Source organism: Choloepus didactylus, chromosome 27 (genome assembly GCF_015220235.1).
Source record: "Choloepus didactylus isolate mChoDid1 chromosome 27, mChoDid1.pri, whole genome shotgun sequence".
NCBI classification, from domain to species: Eukaryota; Metazoa; Chordata; class Mammalia; order Pilosa; family Megalonychidae; genus Choloepus; species Choloepus didactylus.
In genome coordinates, this window is record NC_051333.1 from 7,026,882 (window position 1) to 7,043,618 (window position 16,737).

At 54.0% G+C, this 16,737-nt stretch overlaps 1 protein-coding gene across 1 annotated transcript in view; it reads right to left on the reverse strand.

The window, feature by feature from the left end:
- Window positions 1-5,070: 5,070 nt before the first annotated feature.
- MYH14 (myosin heavy chain 14) overlaps window positions 5,071-16,737 on the reverse strand; it is a 74,339-nt gene continuing 62,672 nt past the window's right edge. Inside the window, exons 36-42 of the mRNA XM_037819302.1 lie at window positions 15,308-15,436; window positions 14,474-14,562; window positions 14,268-14,391; window positions 9,630-9,838; window positions 8,027-8,135; window positions 6,517-6,689; window positions 5,071-5,960 (exon numbers count right to left, since the gene is read on the reverse strand). Coding sequence (XP_037675230.1) covers window positions 5,810-5,960; window positions 6,517-6,689; window positions 8,027-8,135; window positions 9,630-9,838; window positions 14,268-14,391; window positions 14,474-14,562; window positions 15,308-15,436 — 984 coding nt within the window. The 3' untranslated portion in view covers window positions 5,071-5,809. The remainder of the gene's footprint in view (window positions 5,961-6,516; window positions 6,690-8,026; window positions 8,136-9,629; window positions 9,839-14,267; window positions 14,392-14,473; window positions 14,563-15,307; window positions 15,437-16,737) is intronic.

Sequence of the window (16,737 nt, forward strand, 5' to 3'; positions counted from 1 at the left end):
GTCTTTGGCCACCCCCATTTCACTGCTCCCCTCCCCCGGAAAACACCAGAGAGGAGGACGAGATCCCGGCGTTTCTCCATCCCCCCAACAGTGAGGCTGTGTTGGGGGGGTCTCCCTAACCACCTGCCCCCCGCCGTGACTCTGTGTATTTCTGTCCCCAGCTCTTGTCACCGCCTGAGACCTCGCGAGACCCTCGTTCCCCCCCTGCCCCTTCCCCCCAGGTTAGCAATTGGGAATGGTTGGGAGGGGGTGTCCCCAAGGTACTGGGCTTTGAACCCCCCAGGCCCTCTCTCCTACCATCAAGCCCCCCCCCCACCCCGTGACAGACCCCTTAGCACTGCCTAGAAAAGCCAGAGAACTGCCTCCAACACGCGCCACTCCACACTCGACACTCGACACTCCAGAACTTCTAAGGCATTCCCAGTCTCTCAGGAAACCACACAGGCGCCCTCAGGACACGTTAGAGCCTCTGGTCACCTGTTAGAGCCCCAGGGCTTCTTGGATCCTCCAAGATACCCCCTAGAACTTTCCGGAGAAGCCTCGTCCCTCTCGCACTACTCTGAGTTTTCCTCCCCTCCCTCCATGCTCATGGTGACCCTGAAGGATATGGTCACCCTTGGCTGCCAGCCGGACCCCACCCAGGCCCTCCCCGTGCCTCTCCCCCTGTCCCTACAACCAGGTTGGCCCTGGCCCGTATCCCCCTCGCCAGCACCCCCGCGGCTGCTCCCCTACATGCCTTCCACCCAAGTCCCACCCCCAGCACCAGAGCTTCCTGCCTTGCTGCCCCCACCTTCCTGCCTCAGATGAGGGGGCCAACGGGGGCGGGGGGCGGGCTGCGGTGGGGATGGGGTGGGGAGGCGGGGGCTCACGGGCGCCCCCCACCTCCTAACCCTGAGTCTCTCCCCCCTCCCTGATGTCTGAACCTTTCTCGTCGATGCTGACTGACTCCAATTTGTCCACCTCTCTCTCCATCTCCTTGGCCCACCTCTGTCTGTCTCTCTCTCTGCTGCCATCTTTGTATGTCTGTGTCTGACTCGCTCTGTGTCCCTGTCTCCCTGTCCTTCCTGTCTCTTACCCTCTGTTTGCTTGCCGCCTCTTGCCCCCCCCCTCTCTGTCTCCCCCCCTCCATCTCTGTCTCTCCCCTTTTCTATCTCTGGTCATATTTCTGTCTCCCTCTGTCCTGGGGGTCCCCTTTCTCGGACCCTCCCCCTGCACCCCCATCTCTGTTTCTGATCCCCCCCCAGGTTACGAGAAATCCCGCAGCCTGAGCAGCATCGCGGGCCTGAGCGGGGTGTCCCTGCGCCTCGCACCCCTTGCCACTCCCCCTGGTTCTCCCCGGGCCGCCCGCCGCGCTCCCCCAACCCTGCCCTCCATCCTCTAGCGCTCCCCTCCCCCCTGTGGGGGGACTCGGGGGTGACAGGGAAGGTCAAAGGAGCTGGGGGGTGGGGAAAGGGGTTTTTTTAAAAAATCAAAAAGTCACTAATAATATGCAACCGAGATGATGATGCCAGCAGACACCCCCGGGCCCCTCACCTCCCACCTGGGCCCCTAGGATGGAGGGAGAGGGGCCAAAGCCCATCTCCCCTTTACCCCACCCCAAATAAAGCCTTCTCAGGTCTCCATGAGCCATAGAACATGCCCTCCCATCAACTCTTGTAAATATGTCCAAATTATGCCAGTTACATTTGGGGCACCTCCTCTACACTCTGCATTGCATGCCTCTCCCAATTGGACCCCACCGCACCCCACCCCACCCCACCACAGCAATAAGCCGCCGGGGGCTGCATGCCATGCACGGGAGGGAAGGGGGTCAGGGGTGGCCTTTAAGCCACAAGATGGTCTCCTGACCCCCCACCCTCTACCCCAGGAGGGCAACCCATCACATGTTGATTCAAACAAACAAGAAAACCAAGTAAAAACGTGAGGGGAGGAGGAACAGTTGCCCAAGCCAAACAACCGGTAGCTGTGCGCTGTGTGGGCTGCCACAGGGCCCTCGGCCTCTGGGAGGCTCCCCCCCGGGGCATTTCCCCCCCTCACCCCACCCCACGCCCCCAGGGATCTGCCTCAATTCTTGCTGCATGGACCCAGATCTCCCATCCCAGAGTTCCTGGGATGATTTGGCCCTAGCACACAAAATTCCCCAACCCCCCAGATCCTCAGGACACGAGACCTGCACCCAAAGTTCCTAAGTCTTGGGCCTGGCACCTGACACCCCCCCCCCAAAAAAAAAAGAAATGCTCACAGATGTCGCCTCCAACTCCACCAAATTCCCTGGACCGCCTTCCAGCAGCTCTCAGACATCCCAGACCTGACTGGCCCTTCAGTTCATTTCAGCCTTTGGGATGCCCCAAATCCTTCCCACAACTCTGATATTCCCTGAACACCCCCAAATCCTCAGGCCTCCCTGAGGCCCCTCCACGGACACTCCTAAATCCCTAACAGCAGCCTCATCCACCTCAGGTTCCCCCGACGTCAGAATTTCCATGACAGGTTCCACCTGCGTGCAATTCCAGGGAACTGGACCCTCGCCCCCCTTGTTGTGCTCAATTCTGTCCCTCGAAACCCCTTCACCGCAAGGGGTGCAGACGGTCCCCTCTTCAGGGACACCGGTGTTTCCCAGAGGGTCGTATTTGCACCCCTGGGGTGGGCTCAGGCTTCAGGCAGAACAAGGACAAGTATGATTTGAAAAGTTTTGTCTTTAGTGTGCGTGATTCGCACATAAAGCGCGTTGAGTCCCGAGGTCGCTGCTCTGGCGAGGACAGTTTATTTCGGTTGAAGTGTTTCCATTTGAGGCGGCCGGCGTGTGAGCGGAGCGGCGGTGCGCCCACGGAAGGGCCCTCCGGCATCGGAAGCTGGGGACGCGATGACGCGGCCAGCCCGCCGGGGTCCCAGCCCGCCGGCCCACGCTTCCTCTCACTGTCCCCCTGGCGGGCGGCCACATTTCTCAGATGCCACCCTGGGCTCACGGGTGCGCTACCTCTCCCAAGCCCAGAGGCCACACGGGTCCCAGAATCCTCAGAGGAACCCCCTTTTGGAGCTGGGGGGCCACGGAATTAGCAACCTCCCTCCCTCTGCTCCCATGGCCTCAGGAATCCCCCCCCCAAGAGTTGGGGGGGCCACTGAGCACGATCCGTGATGCAACGATTCCTATGCAAGGGGCATTTTTGAGCCCCACCCCCATCCTTCCCTCGGACCCCGAGCCCTGGGGAATCTGGGGTGAGGGCTGGGGCGGGTTCTGGCGGGAGCGGGGTGGGGGCGGGGCAAAGGGCTAGGGGCTCCAGTCACCAGGGTATGGGGGTGGGGACTGATTATATTGCCAAAGGGTTCATCTTCCAAAGCCCCCAGATTCCCTTGACCCTCATGAAGGCCGAACGGGGCGGGGAAAGGGGGTGAGGGTCTTTTCCAAAGGGTACTGACCTCTTCCCAACGTCTCCCCGCTGCTCGCCAACCCGCCACACGTAACCAGCTTTTTAGTTCAGCTTTTAAAAATAACCCCGATCACTACAAACCTCTACAAAACGCGATTCTCGCCACCACCCCACCCCCCAAGTCAACAGTGTGGGATTCGGGGAGGGTGGGAGAGAGCTGAAGGGACAACCTCCGAGTTCCGCACCCCTTTTCCCCCCGGCCGCCAGGGTGCCTGCAACTACACGCATGCCCTGCATGACGCGCCCCCACACACGCATGTCGCGCCCCTCCTGCGCTCCGGGAACGCACGGACACGGGGCGGGGGGCGGGGCGGTCGGGGAGGAATGAACGGGGGCGGGGTCTTCCCGAGCTCAGCGGCTCCCCCTTCCCAACACACACACACAGCAATAAGTTTCTCACTCAAATGTGGGCGGGGCGGGCCTGGCCTGTCGTTGTGGGGGGGAGTGGCGAGGGGCGCTCTCAGGGATGGGGGCGGGGGTCCGGAGTCAGCGTGGGGAGGGGAGGTCTGCAAATCGTCCAACTGGTGCTAATGGCGGGTCTTCTCAGCCCACCCCCAGGGCAGGGAGGCAGGGGCCCACCCGGTCCCTCCCCCCAAGCCCCCCACGCCCACCCTGGGTGCATGAACCGCCCCACGCAAAAGCTGCCGCATGTCACCCCCCTCCCCAAAGAAAAAGTGTCATGCCCCCTTCCCACCCACCCTCTCACCCCCCACCAAAATAAAAGCTCCTTTTCATTTGAAGGTTGCCACCTGTCTGTCTGCCGGGGTGGGGTTGGGGTGGGGTTGTCTCCTGACTGCGGTTAGAGATTTGGGGGTGGGCAAGGGGTTGAGTTTTCAAGTGTGGGAATGTCTAGTTAAAGCGTCATAGTTAAAGCTATAACCTTTTGGTGCTTCAAGATCCCTTTGATCACTGGACCAACTCATGGTGGGGGGGCAGGAGGCACAAGTGCCTGCTTGTCTCCCTGATGGTAAAAATGTGGATCGACACCCCTATCTACATAGACTTGAGGGGGCCGGGGGAGTGTGAGTCCCTTAGGCGAGGGCACTTTCCAGGAGAGGGGTGGGCCTGGGTCCCCGAGTAGGCTCAGAGGTCCAGGGCCCCATGTTCAGTATTGTCAATACTGCAGCCAGGTGGCCTGTGTTCAAATCCCGATTCAGTGTCTTAGTGGCTGTGTGTCTTGGGCAAGTCACTCAACCTCTCTGGGCTTGCCCACCACTCTGAAAGAGTAGGGAGGGGATGGGGGAAGGAGGTGACCTATTCCTTCTGCAATTAATTACCACATGCAAACCGCGTGCCAGGCACTGTCCTAGGTGCTGGAAAGCAACCCGGTCCCTGCCTTGGGGGTGTGCCGAGGGCTGGGACAGACTCACCCAGTGCTCACCCCTGTCATCAGGTTGCAAATACTTGAGTAAATACTTAAGTGAGTCTGCGCGCAGCGCTGCCTTTGTCACTCCCTAGCCTCAGTTTCCTCCTCCATAAAATGGAATACTTCGGAGGCTGATTTTAGGGGTAACAGGCCTGGGACACAGGACGTCCCCAGTACTCTGGTACAGTTATCAGAACCAGCCCACCCCTCGCCCTCCCCACACCCATTCTCTCTCCACTAGAGACTCCCCTGCAGGTACGAACACCGACTTCTGAATCCAGTTGGGGGGCGGAGTTTATTTCTGCCGGAGTCTGGGATGGGAGGGTAAGGAAGATATCCTCTTCCCCAGCCCGCACAGGAAACTCCGAACCTTGATCACACAGGAGCAACCAGAACCAGAAGAGCAGAGATGGGAAGGGGTGGGGGGACCCCTGATCCCACATCTCTTTGCAAGCGTCAAAGGATGGAGGCCCAGAGCTCCACTTCTGACACCCAGGAGTTCAGGGATGGGGCAGAAATGGAGGAAGAGTGACTAGACAGAGAGACAGAAGGAAACCAACCTAGAAAGAGACAGGCTGAGAAAGACCCAGAGACTGAGAATGAACCCTGGGGGGGAGGGGGGGAAGAGGGGGCAAGGACCCAGAGAGGTGGAGGGGTGGAGGCAGGGGAGATGGAGTGAGTTGGGGAGGGGAGTCTGCTGCCCCCTTCCTAACAGAGATGAGTAACAGCCAAGGAGAGGTTGAGGCCAGAGCTTGCCAATCACACCTGAATTTCCTGGAGGCTAGAGGACTCCAGTCCTTGCTCCTCTGTGTTTGGGGGTTTGGCTGATGGGAGGTCTGGGGAGGTCTCAGGAGCCCAGGGTGGGAGTGGTAAGTGCTGTGGTGCCAGAGAGGGGCACCAATTCCAAAGTGCAAGAAGCCAGAAGGGTGGGGTTCCTGGGACAGGCACTTGTGAGGGCTAGGGAGGGAATGGCCCTGTCCCTGTCCAGTTAATGCGGCCAGCCAGGGGCAGGGGGTCACTGGGGCTGAGCTGGTGGGGGCCCGTCAGGCTCCGGGGGCGGCCCAGACCCTGGCTCAGCCTCCTCGGCTTCCTCGTCCGAGGCCACGCCCTCCTCCAGCCGGAAGACCTGCCTCACCGTGCGGGTGGTGAAGGTGAGGGGGCCGCGTCTGTTGGTTGAGGGGGTAGGGGACCAGAAGATGGAGATAAAACCAGGGAAGCAGAGAGGTAGACACAGGAAAGCAAAATGAAATGGGTGGGGGAGAGAAAAAGATGAGACAGGCAGAAATGGAGAGAGACGGGTGGAGGGCAATGGGGAACAGAGAGAGATGGAGGGACAGAAGGAGGTAGAGGAACAGGGGGACAGAGGGAGAGGTGGAGAGACAAAAGGATATGGAAGGACAGCAGGACAGAGATGAGGACAGAGAGATAAAGGGAGCAGAGGGATGGAGACAGGGATAGAGAAAGAGGGACAGAGAAACAGAGACGGTGACGGATAGGAAATGGAGAGAGATGGAGCACAAGGAGAAAAAAGGGGGTGCAGAGAGAAGACACAGAGAGAAAAAGGAGATGGGAAGAAAGAGAGAAATTACCTTGTATCTGGCCCCCCTCAACACAGACCCATTCCCATGCCCCCCACAGACCCCATTTCCCTTTGGTTGCTGCTGGGAAATATGGGGTAAACATGCTGCCCGCATGTCAGGGGTTCACGGGGGGCAGCCATACCGGAGCCGGTTCCTCAGCGTAGTGACCTCGCGGTTCATCGACTCAGCAGATTCGGTGACGTCCTCCAGCTCCCGCTGCAGCCTCCGGCGGCCCGCCTGGGCCCGGGAAGCTTCCTCCTCAGCCTCCTCCAGCTGCCGCTTCAGCTGCTTCACTCGTAGGTTCCCTTTCTCCAGCTTGGTGGGGGAGGGGGGGCAGCAGGGGGTCATGTCCTCCGCCCCGTCCCTTCTGCCTCTAGTCCAACCCACACATGGCCCCTGAGGTTAACTGAACCCAGAGTTGACCCATCCGTCCCCCACTCCCCAATGTTCCAGGCCTTGTAAAGTCTTGCTCTTGACCACTTCTCTTCTCATATACCCACTGCCCTGACCAACTTCCCTGAGAGCCTCCCTAGATCATGTCATCTCTCACCCTGTCCTCACTTCATATCACTCAACCCCTCACTCCATTCTTTTTCCAGCTCACTTCCTTTCCCCAGGACCCTTTCATTCACTGTTCCCTCTGTCTAGCTCTTTCTCGCCCTTCATGTCTCAGCTCAAAGCCTTCTCAGAGAGATCTTCCTGACCCCTCTTATCTAAAAGGATTCCCCCATCCTCTGTATCTTCCTCTACCTTTACTTGCTTTGATCTTCATAGCCCTCGTCACAATTCATAATTCTCCCTCTCTCTCTCTCTCTTTTTTTTTTTTTTTACAGGCTTACTGTGTCTTTTCCTATGCTTTAATTATGAGCTCCATGAGGCCATGTCTTCTATTGCATTCACAGCCGCATCCCCAAAGCCTGGCACATAATGGGTGCTTAAATCGTTGTACAAATAGCGAATAAGTCGCAGCTGAGCTTTTAAGGGCACAGGGGCGTTGTCTAGACTCAGACCTGAGATCTGATAAAGACTTTATGATTTACAAACAGTGTGACTTTGGGGCAAATTATATTCCCTCTTAGAGTTGCATTTTCCTCATCTGTGAAATGGAATTGGCAAGAGAAATGACCCAGGCAATGTGCGTGCATGTATTTTTTTTAAAAGAAGTTAGCACAGTACTTGGGGCACAGTAACTGCTCAATGAATAATTAAGACCAAAGACTCTCAAGCCAGAGTGCTGGGGTTTGAACCTTGGATCCACCTCGTACAAGCTAAATAATTTTGAGCAATTTACTTCACCTCTCCATGCCTCGGTTTCCTAATTTAATAAGAGGGAAAATAGTAGTTCCTCCCTCACAGGTAGATGAGGATTAACTTACTTACATGCCTTTAGCACAGCACATAGTAAACACTCAGTAAATATTATCTGTTGTCATTTTAGCCCTGGTCCAGTCTCCCCTACCCTGGCTGCCTGAGCTCCCTACCAGGACCCTTCCTAGATTCCAGAACTTCTGGATTGGAAAGTCACTGACTCTAACCTGCAGCTGATGCTCTGAGCCCTGTGATGACAGCTGTGCTTAGTTCTAGTCCAGTGCCCGCTTGCCACCTCCAGAGATGGCCTGTGCTCCCTGCTCCCAACTGTGCCAGCTACTTACCTGGTCCCGGAGCTGGTCAGCCACCCTCCGCTCCTCCTCCACCTGGAGCACCACTTCTTTGAGCCGCTTCTCGGCTCTGCGCACCAGTTTGCCTGAGAGGATGCGCTCCCTGGAGAGAGGAGTGAGGGGCATGGTTGGGAGAGGGACCCATCTGGGGTTCTATCTCTGTGGTTTGTCCAATGGCTGTCCTGCAGATGAACTGGCTACAGCCCTCTTTCCCACCCCCAAGGGGGTCCCACAGTCTACTCAGGTCAGACACTGGCATGCAGCCTCCTTGGCTTTTTGCCTGTTGTTTCCTGCGAGTCAGACTGTGGGTTCTTTATATCCTACCAGCTCCCTCATACTCACTGGCTCTCCAATGAACTCAGCATCTTTCCCCAGTTTGTTTCTCCATCTTGGAGAACTGCCTCACCGTCCACCCAGTCACTAGGCCACACCACAGGGTGTCACCCTTGCACCCTCTAGGAAATTGTTGGGCCTGGGCAAAGGGTGAGCTCATGTACATGAAAAGATCTGAGCCTTTTAACTGGAGAATTTCCTGGGGACTGTAGGCCTACCCACCCCCACCCCACCCCCTTTTTTTTTCAGGTATTGGTGCTCATCTCTTGATTTCAGGAGGGTAGGTCTGCTCTAGCCCAGCGCTGATCAATGAGTCATAAAAGGAAGAATATCAGGGTGAGGTCTGCTGGGAAAAGTCCTTTCCTGATAGAAAGTAGCAGAAACTCTCTCAGCCCTGCACTGTCCCTCTTTCCTAGCTTTGAACATGGATATGTGTGGGATATGTGTGGGGCTTTGAGGCAAGTGTAGTCACTTTGTGACCATGAGAAAAAGACAAAAGGAACCTCACAGAGGCTGCCCCAGAGCCCTGCCATCCTTCAGCTGCCCAGTTCTGGACTTATCACGTGAGAAAAAGAAATTCCTCTCTGTCACAGACTGATGGCCAAAAGGGCCCCAATTCTCATCACTTCCTGTAGCCACACCCTTTGCAAGGTGACTCTGTAGCTGCTTCCATTGAAACATGGACTCTAATTCTCTATTCCCTGGAATCTGGGCTGGCCACATGACTTGCTTTAGTCAGAAGGACCAAACAGGTGGAAGTGACATTTAACAGTTCTGAGTCCAGGCCTCAAAAAGCCCTTAACACTTTCACCCACTCTTGGAAACCGGGCTAGCCTGCTGAAGGGTGAGAGGCCACATGGAGCAGAGGCAAGTTAGCCTAGTTGTTCCAAGCAAGGCCTTAGACATGTGGGAGCCCAGCAAAGAACAGCAAAACCATCCAGATGACCCTCAGCTGATCAAAGACGCATAAGTGAACCCCACCAGACAGATCAGCAAAACCTACAAGCCAGCTCAGAGACTTACAAGCAATAAAAAAGAAATGGTTGTTAAGCAGCTATAGCTAACTACTACATTATTGTTTAAATCATACTCTTACTTGCTTGTACCTGAAGCACCCTAAATGATACAGGATATCAGCAGACATGAATATTATGATGCTTTCTGACTATTTCTATAGCCAGGAGTTTGTAACACAGTGCCACTTCCCCATAATGGAGCAGCATGTGGGGCTTGCCCTCCACCTACACCCTGCTCTCCCACCTACCTGCTCTCCTGCTCCAGCTGCTCCTCAGCCTGGGCCAGCTTGGACTCAAGGGCGGCAATGACCATCCTCTGGCGGGCCCGGGCCCCAGCGTCCTCCTCCCCCAGGCGCCCCCGCAGGTCCTGGATTTGCCGCTCCAGCTGCTGCCGCCCGCTCTCTGCCTTGGCTGAGAAACTGCGCTCCGCTGACAGTTCTGTGGCCAGCGACTCCACCTGCAGCAGGTGGGAAAGGCTGGATGTCACAGATGGTCCCAAGGGAAGGTGGTTACGCAAATTCAGGTGCTGTCTCGGATCATGTGAATTGATGATGACTTATGGAGCACAGAGCTGACATGTACTGAATACTTGGCCAACATTAATTGCTGTTTTCAGTGACTGGCTTAGCAGCCAACAGCACTGCCAGCCCTGGGTTTCAACCTTCTGGAGATGCTTTTGCTATTTTAATACATCCACAAGACAATCACAAAATTGTTGAATTGCTATAAATTCTACCTCTGTGAATGAATCTATTCCAAGCATTATCACACTTCTGTTTGCAGCAGAATCATCTGCGGAGCTTGTGAAAAAAAATGTAGACTTCAGGTCCTGCCCTCCAGAGACACTGATTTGGCAGATCTGGAATCCACCTTTTTAACCAGCATCTCCAATGGTTTGGTATGAGGGATGCATGGATCATGTTTATCCTGTTCAATAAACAGCAGCTACTACATTGCGAATATGTGAACACACCCCAAGAGCAGTTCCTGTTTATGTCTTCAGCTCGTGTCGTGCGTGGGATGTGGAAATGAGGCAGACCCAGTCTGATCCATACTTTATTTCATTCCATCCTCACAGGAACACATCTTTAAAAAAAAACACTAATTCTTTAATTGTAAAATACATCAGTGGTACTGGAAGTCAAACGAATCAAATGTATGGCTTACTGGATTGATAAAAGTCAAACACCCTCAGCACCCTCACCCAGGTCAAGAAATAGAATTTTACCACCCCAGAAAGCCCTTCGCCTGCCCCATCCTAGGACAACCTCTTCCTTCCCCTCAAAATAGCATGTTATCCTGACTGTTAGGGTTATTGCTTCCCTGCTTCTCTCTGGAGTTTTGTCACTTAAGGATGTACCCCTAAACTCTGTAGTTTAGTGCTGTCTTTCACAAATTATTATAGATGTCTTTTAAGTCTCTTTTAATCTATAGCTACCACCCCCAGCCCTTTCATTTCCTTACAATTTATCTGTTGAAGAACCTGGGCCATTCAACCTGTAGACTTTCTCTCCATCTGGATTTTGCCGATGACACACTCCTGGGGTAATTTGGCACATTTCTCTGTTTACTACTTTTCCTGTAAATTGGCAGCCGCGACCAAGGACTTAATTCTTTCCCTTTATTAATGAGTCTTCAAAGCAACAAACTGGTTCCCCATCATCACCCACCTCCGAAGGTGACTGATTAGCATTTTTAAAGTATCATTAAAATCTCATGGATTTGGACATAATTGACAGATGTCAATCAATTGCAATTATCGTCCTTTTGAAGCTGGAATTGTGGGGACCTGTCTAGGTTGGCTTCTGAGCCCTCTTGACCTAACTGTGGAAGCTTCCTTACTAACTGGCAGGACCTGATCGATGTTCCAGGCTCACTTTCTCCATCTCTTGCTCCAAATCTGGAATCAGCTTTTTCTGAAGAAGTCCTGGTTTCCTTTAGTGGGAACTGGTACTTCTGGATTTTAATCCGGACACCAGGGATGCTCACCGCTCCCATACTGGTTAGTGTTTCTAGACCTTTTGGGTGGACAGGGCTAGGACGGGGCTATGTAAAATACCTCATGAGTTTGTGTAGAAATGTGCAAGTCAAATTCAAGACCACAGGGTGGTGGTGCTTTTAAGAATTTAACCCCTTCAATATGACATATATATCCAGGGACTTCCACACCAAGGAACCTGATTCTCCAGGACACAGTGGGTGACAGAATTAGACTATCCATCTTTAATAATTCACTTTAATAATTTATTCCATCCCATACTACACAGATGTCTCAGTAAAACACAGACTATTGCTACCAACATGATTATTGAAAATAGGTTAAAAATTATTTGTGCAGATGCTCTCTCCATTCTCCCCATTTAAAAATAGTTTCCAGCATCTTAGCGTCAGAGCATGCCGCCAGTACATTCCTCGCTCACTCCTTTTAAGACTTCTTTCAGTCTTAGAACTATATGTAAGCTACATTCTTACCACCCTCTACCAGTCCTTGCATGGACACATCTCTAGTGACAGTCTGAGGCTTCTTTGCCGGGGTGGTGGTTCTCGGACTCATCCTGCACCAGGATCACCTGGAGAACTGGTCAGAATGGATCGCCGGGTCCCACCCCCGAGCTCCTGGTTCATCTGTCTTGGAGGGGGAAGAAGCAGAACTTCCATTTTTTCCAACTAGTTCCCAGGAGATGCTGGTGCCATTGATCTTGGGTCCACCTGTGGGAACCACTGGTCTAGGAAATTCTTCAGGAAGGGGCCCCGGAACAATAGCCCGAGTTCCTGCATGTTTACAGCTTCTCTGTACACTTTACAGCGGCCAGTCTTGTAAAGACTGTAAAGATACCAAAATCCTTGGCTCACACTTTCTTTCCTTGAATAGCTTAAATACATTCCTCCATTTTAAGCATAGAGTCACACTGTCAGAGCGACTCCTGATAACCTAATTGTCTTTTCCTTATATCTTACTTCTTCTTTTTTGCCTAGATGCCTAAAAGATTTTTTTTCCCTTTAAAGTCCTATAGTTTTATAGAATCTATCTTGGTATTAGTTGTCCTGGGCTGGGTCAGTATTCTCAGGTACACAGCATGCTCTTGCAAGATGTTAGTTTCAAAACATTGTTAAATTTTAGGCAATTTTTTTTTTGTATTATGATTTTTGGTATTTGCTATGTTCTCTTGCTTTGGTTTGCTTCCTCAGGACTCCTATTATCCACAGGCTGGATCTTCTTACCTTTTCTTCAACATTTGCTATTTTCTTGCAAATCCCTTTTCACGTCTTTTTAGGTTTCACTTTGATTTTTTAAGATGCCTCCTTTCCACTTCCATTTCTCTTACGGTCTCATCCGATATGCTCACTGACTCCTTCGAGTGTACTTTATCTTTTCTGAAATGATTTTTTCTTTCACTTCAAATTCTTTCCTGAGTTTTCACCTCACTTCTGAATTTTCCTGATTGTAGTTCTTTTGTGGTTTGTATCAATTTCTTGTTTTGAAATTCTGGGTTGTGGTTCCAACGTGCTCTGTGCACAAGTCATGCTGTGTGCTCCCCTGTCTACAGGGTTGTCATTTTGTGCTTTACTCTCTTTTTTGTCTCATAACTTTCTATGGGATTTGACCTCCATCCGTTTTTGTTGTGGTGGCTGTTCATTTCCTTTCCTGTTATTTTTTTGTGCAGTATTCAAAACATTTTGGTTTGCTTCCTAAGTTTTCCTGGCTCTGTTCCCCCTCCCACACTCAAATTCTCATCTTCTTTTTCCTTTCTCACTCTTATCCCTGTTCTGCCCAACTTCCATTCCTCTCCCAGCACTTTCTCCTTGGTATGGGGCCCTGTCCGGGAAGGAGCTCAGTTTTGAGCATCTACAGGGTGAGATGACTTCAGCCCCTCCAGTTCTTACAGTGGACCCCATGTTCAACTGGTTTTGGAGGGAGCACACTCCCTCCTGCTCTCAGCTGCTGTTTCCCCTCTTGGAGTAAGATGGGACCCATACCACCCCAGATTATGACTGCTTCCCCCACCGGCCTGGGGCCTCCCCAAGGGCTGAGGTGGGGTTTCACTCCTCTCTGGGTCCCCAGAAGTACCAGGACATGGCTCATGACAGGCCTCAAGACGATGTAACTTAACAAATTAATGAAATAGTATATACAAGGGTCTCATTCTGGAAAGCCCACTCCTCTGCTGTTTGCCTGGCAAACTCCTACACTTCCTACAAGACCTCTCAAGGCATCACCTCCACCAGGAAGCCTTCCGTCACAGTCCGCAGCCTCCAGATTGGGTCACAGTTCCCTCCAGGCTCCCACAGTGCCAAGTGCTTCCTCCGTTTTCACTTGTATCTCTGCATTGGGATGGCCTGTCTCCCCTGTCAGACTAAGATGTCCTTGAGGACAGAGGACTGGGCTGATCCATCTCCAATTCCCAGGGTTACCCTGAAGAGTATCTGGGCCTCTAGAAGCCTCAAAAAATGTTTGTAAATAAATATACAAATTAAAACTTGCTTTTCTTCCTCTGGTGAGCTCCCAATTATGTTTTAAAACCCCAGCCAAATGTCCCCTCTTCCAAATGCTTTCTTTGACTCCTCCAGAAAGAGTCCTCTCTCTCTCTACTGGGCCTGGCATACTTCTGTTGTCACACTTACCACCTTCGAATGTGACATTATAGCTCCGTCTCTTTCCTCCAGGGAACTTCAGAGAACAGAGACCCTCACAAAATGCATCTCTGGACCCAGAGATACAAGCCTCAGAAATACAAGTGAATAAATACATCATGCTGCCCCTCCCCCCAAAAAACTCCTATTCATCCTTCAAAACCCAACTCAAATATCCCCTTTTTCTATTCTCCTACCAGAAGAGTGGGGACCTAGGCTGGTGGGAGAGAGCAGGGGCAACAGGCTGGACTCACCTGCAGGAGCAGCTTTCGGTAGCGGTCATTGAGCAGCTCGGCATTGCTCTGTTCCTCCTCCAGCTCCTCTTCCATCTGCCCCAGGCGCCCCTCAAGTTGACGCTTCTCCTCCAGGATGGCTGCCCTAGGGAGGGCGGGCAGGGGTGGGGTGAGGGGGCAGGACAGCCAGAGGAGGGTGCCTGCTCACACTGCCAAGGGACACTCACTTGCCGAGGCTGCCACTGGCCACCTCGTCCGCCATCTCGTCCCGCTCCTGCTGGGCCTGTCGCCGGGCACGGTCCGAGGCTGCAAGCTCCTGTGACCAGGGGAAGTGGGGTGGTCAGCGGGAGAGTGGGGGTGACCTGGCACGGGTCTCATCCCTCGGGCCAGCTCTCCCCAAGTCTGCTGGCCTTTTCTTCACTGCTCAGTCCCACACTGTCCCTGGGTAACTCTGGACTGAACTTCCATCTGCAGGCAGGTGCCTTCCACATTTGTCCCAAGTCCCTGACCCCTGTCCCCTCCCCCTACTGGACTCCAGAACCCACATCCTGGTCACAGCCCCACTGAGCCCAAGGTCTCTGCTGCCCCAGGACCCTCTGCCCAGGCGCTCTCCTCCCTCACCCCTCTCACCACCAGGGGACCCCCACACACACCTGGGCTTTGTCGTCTCCACCAGGAACCCTCTAGAACATCACCCCAGTCTCCTCAACCCGGGAGCTGCCCCACCGCTCTGCTCTCCCGTTCTGTGCGCTTGGAGGCCCTGGCCCCGCCCCCGGCTCTGAGGTCCCTCCCACCGCCCCGCCTCCCTCCTCCGTTCCCCAGCTGTGGGGTGCCCCCCCCCCAGCTCTGAGGTCTCCTTGCTGTGCCCCTAACCCCCACCCCACTCTGAGGTCCCCTCCCCACTCCCCTGGCTCTGAGATCCCCCCCCACCCCCGACGCCTCCTCGGCTCTGAGGTCCCCCCATACCCCAGTCTTAACTCCACCCCGCGCACCCCACCCGCACCCTGAGGACCCCCCACGCCCCTTCGCCTGTCTCCGAGGTCCCCCCCACCCCGCCTCACCTCCTGCAGCCGCAGCGCCTCGGCCTCCAGCGCCTTCAGGCGCTTCTCGCTCTCGCGGTTCTGGGCGAAGATCTCCTCCCGGCTGGTGCGCGCCTCCTCCAGCTCGCGCCACAGCTCCTTCACCTGGGCCTGCGGGCGGGGGGCTCAGCCGGCCGCGCCCCTCGGGAGCCCCCCGCGGGGCACGAGCCCGACGCCCAGCCCGGGGCCCCCTGCCCGAGACCCTGGGCCAGTCCCCGCCCCTCTCCGGCCCCGTGGGCTGAGCGCGGAAGGCAGCGGAGGCCTGAGGGCGCCGTGTGGGGCGTCACCTGGCCGCAGCCTGGCTGTGTGCCCTGGAACCAGCCACTACCCCCCTCTTGGTCTCAGCTGCCTCCTCTGCAAAAATTCTCTAAATTTAAAGGAAGCCCAAACGGGGGCTGCCATTTGGGCTCTGTAGTGACTCCCGGGACTGGGCCAGGACACACACACCATCACCCGCGCTCCCCCGAGGCTGGGCCGGGGGCTGGGCCGCGACGCGCCCTGAAGCAAACAACTGATAACTGAGTCAGGATTTTGGTTCACAGTCCACGCTCTGAACCAGTTTGCTACCTCCTGGCCACACCACTGCGGGGACTGTGCAAAGATGCTGGAAAGAAGGCTTTGCCCCTCGGCTGTGCTTAAAGAAAAACAAAAAGCAATGCCCAACGTTGCCAGGTTAAAAACCCCACTGTGCACCTGTCCACCGGAGGCCGGGGTGGCTGTGGCTAAAGACAGCGAGGGAAGGCTGGCCGTCTCCGCGGAGTTATTACTATTTGCATGTACCCCTCGGAAGCATAGGGGTTCCCTCCGTGGAGAGACGACTGGAGAGTGTTACTTCCTATAGCACAGCCACCCAAGGGCAATGGTGCGCCAGCCACAGATGCAATTTCAAATTTGTTAGTAGCCACATTAAAAAAGTAGTAGAAACAGGTGACATTAACTTGAATGTTAAGTTCTACATGGTCTAATGGATCCCACATATTATTTCAAGTTAAAATTGATTCAACTAAGCATCAATCTAAAAACTCTGAATGAGATCATTTGTATCCGCTTTCCTACTGGCTTCAAGATCCAGGACGTGAAATTACGTCCCCACTCACACTCGCCACATCTCAGAGGCTCAGAAGCCACACGGGCTCGTGGCCTCTGTACTGGCTGCTGTGGTCCTTTACTCTGTTTTTTCTTTTAAACAACCAGGTATAATTTTCATGATCAGGGAGAAAAAAAAAAGGTATTTCCATTTAAAAAAGAAGGTAAAATGAGGATATTGAACTTAAAAAAATTAAACATTTAAAATAAAGTAAGTAAAAAATATGAAGGACCCAGATGAGCACCTGAGGCCTGGCTGTTTACAGGGTTGCTGTATAACCCGGAGGCTGCTCCTGGGGGGGGGCCTGAGTGCTGGGGGGTCCGCC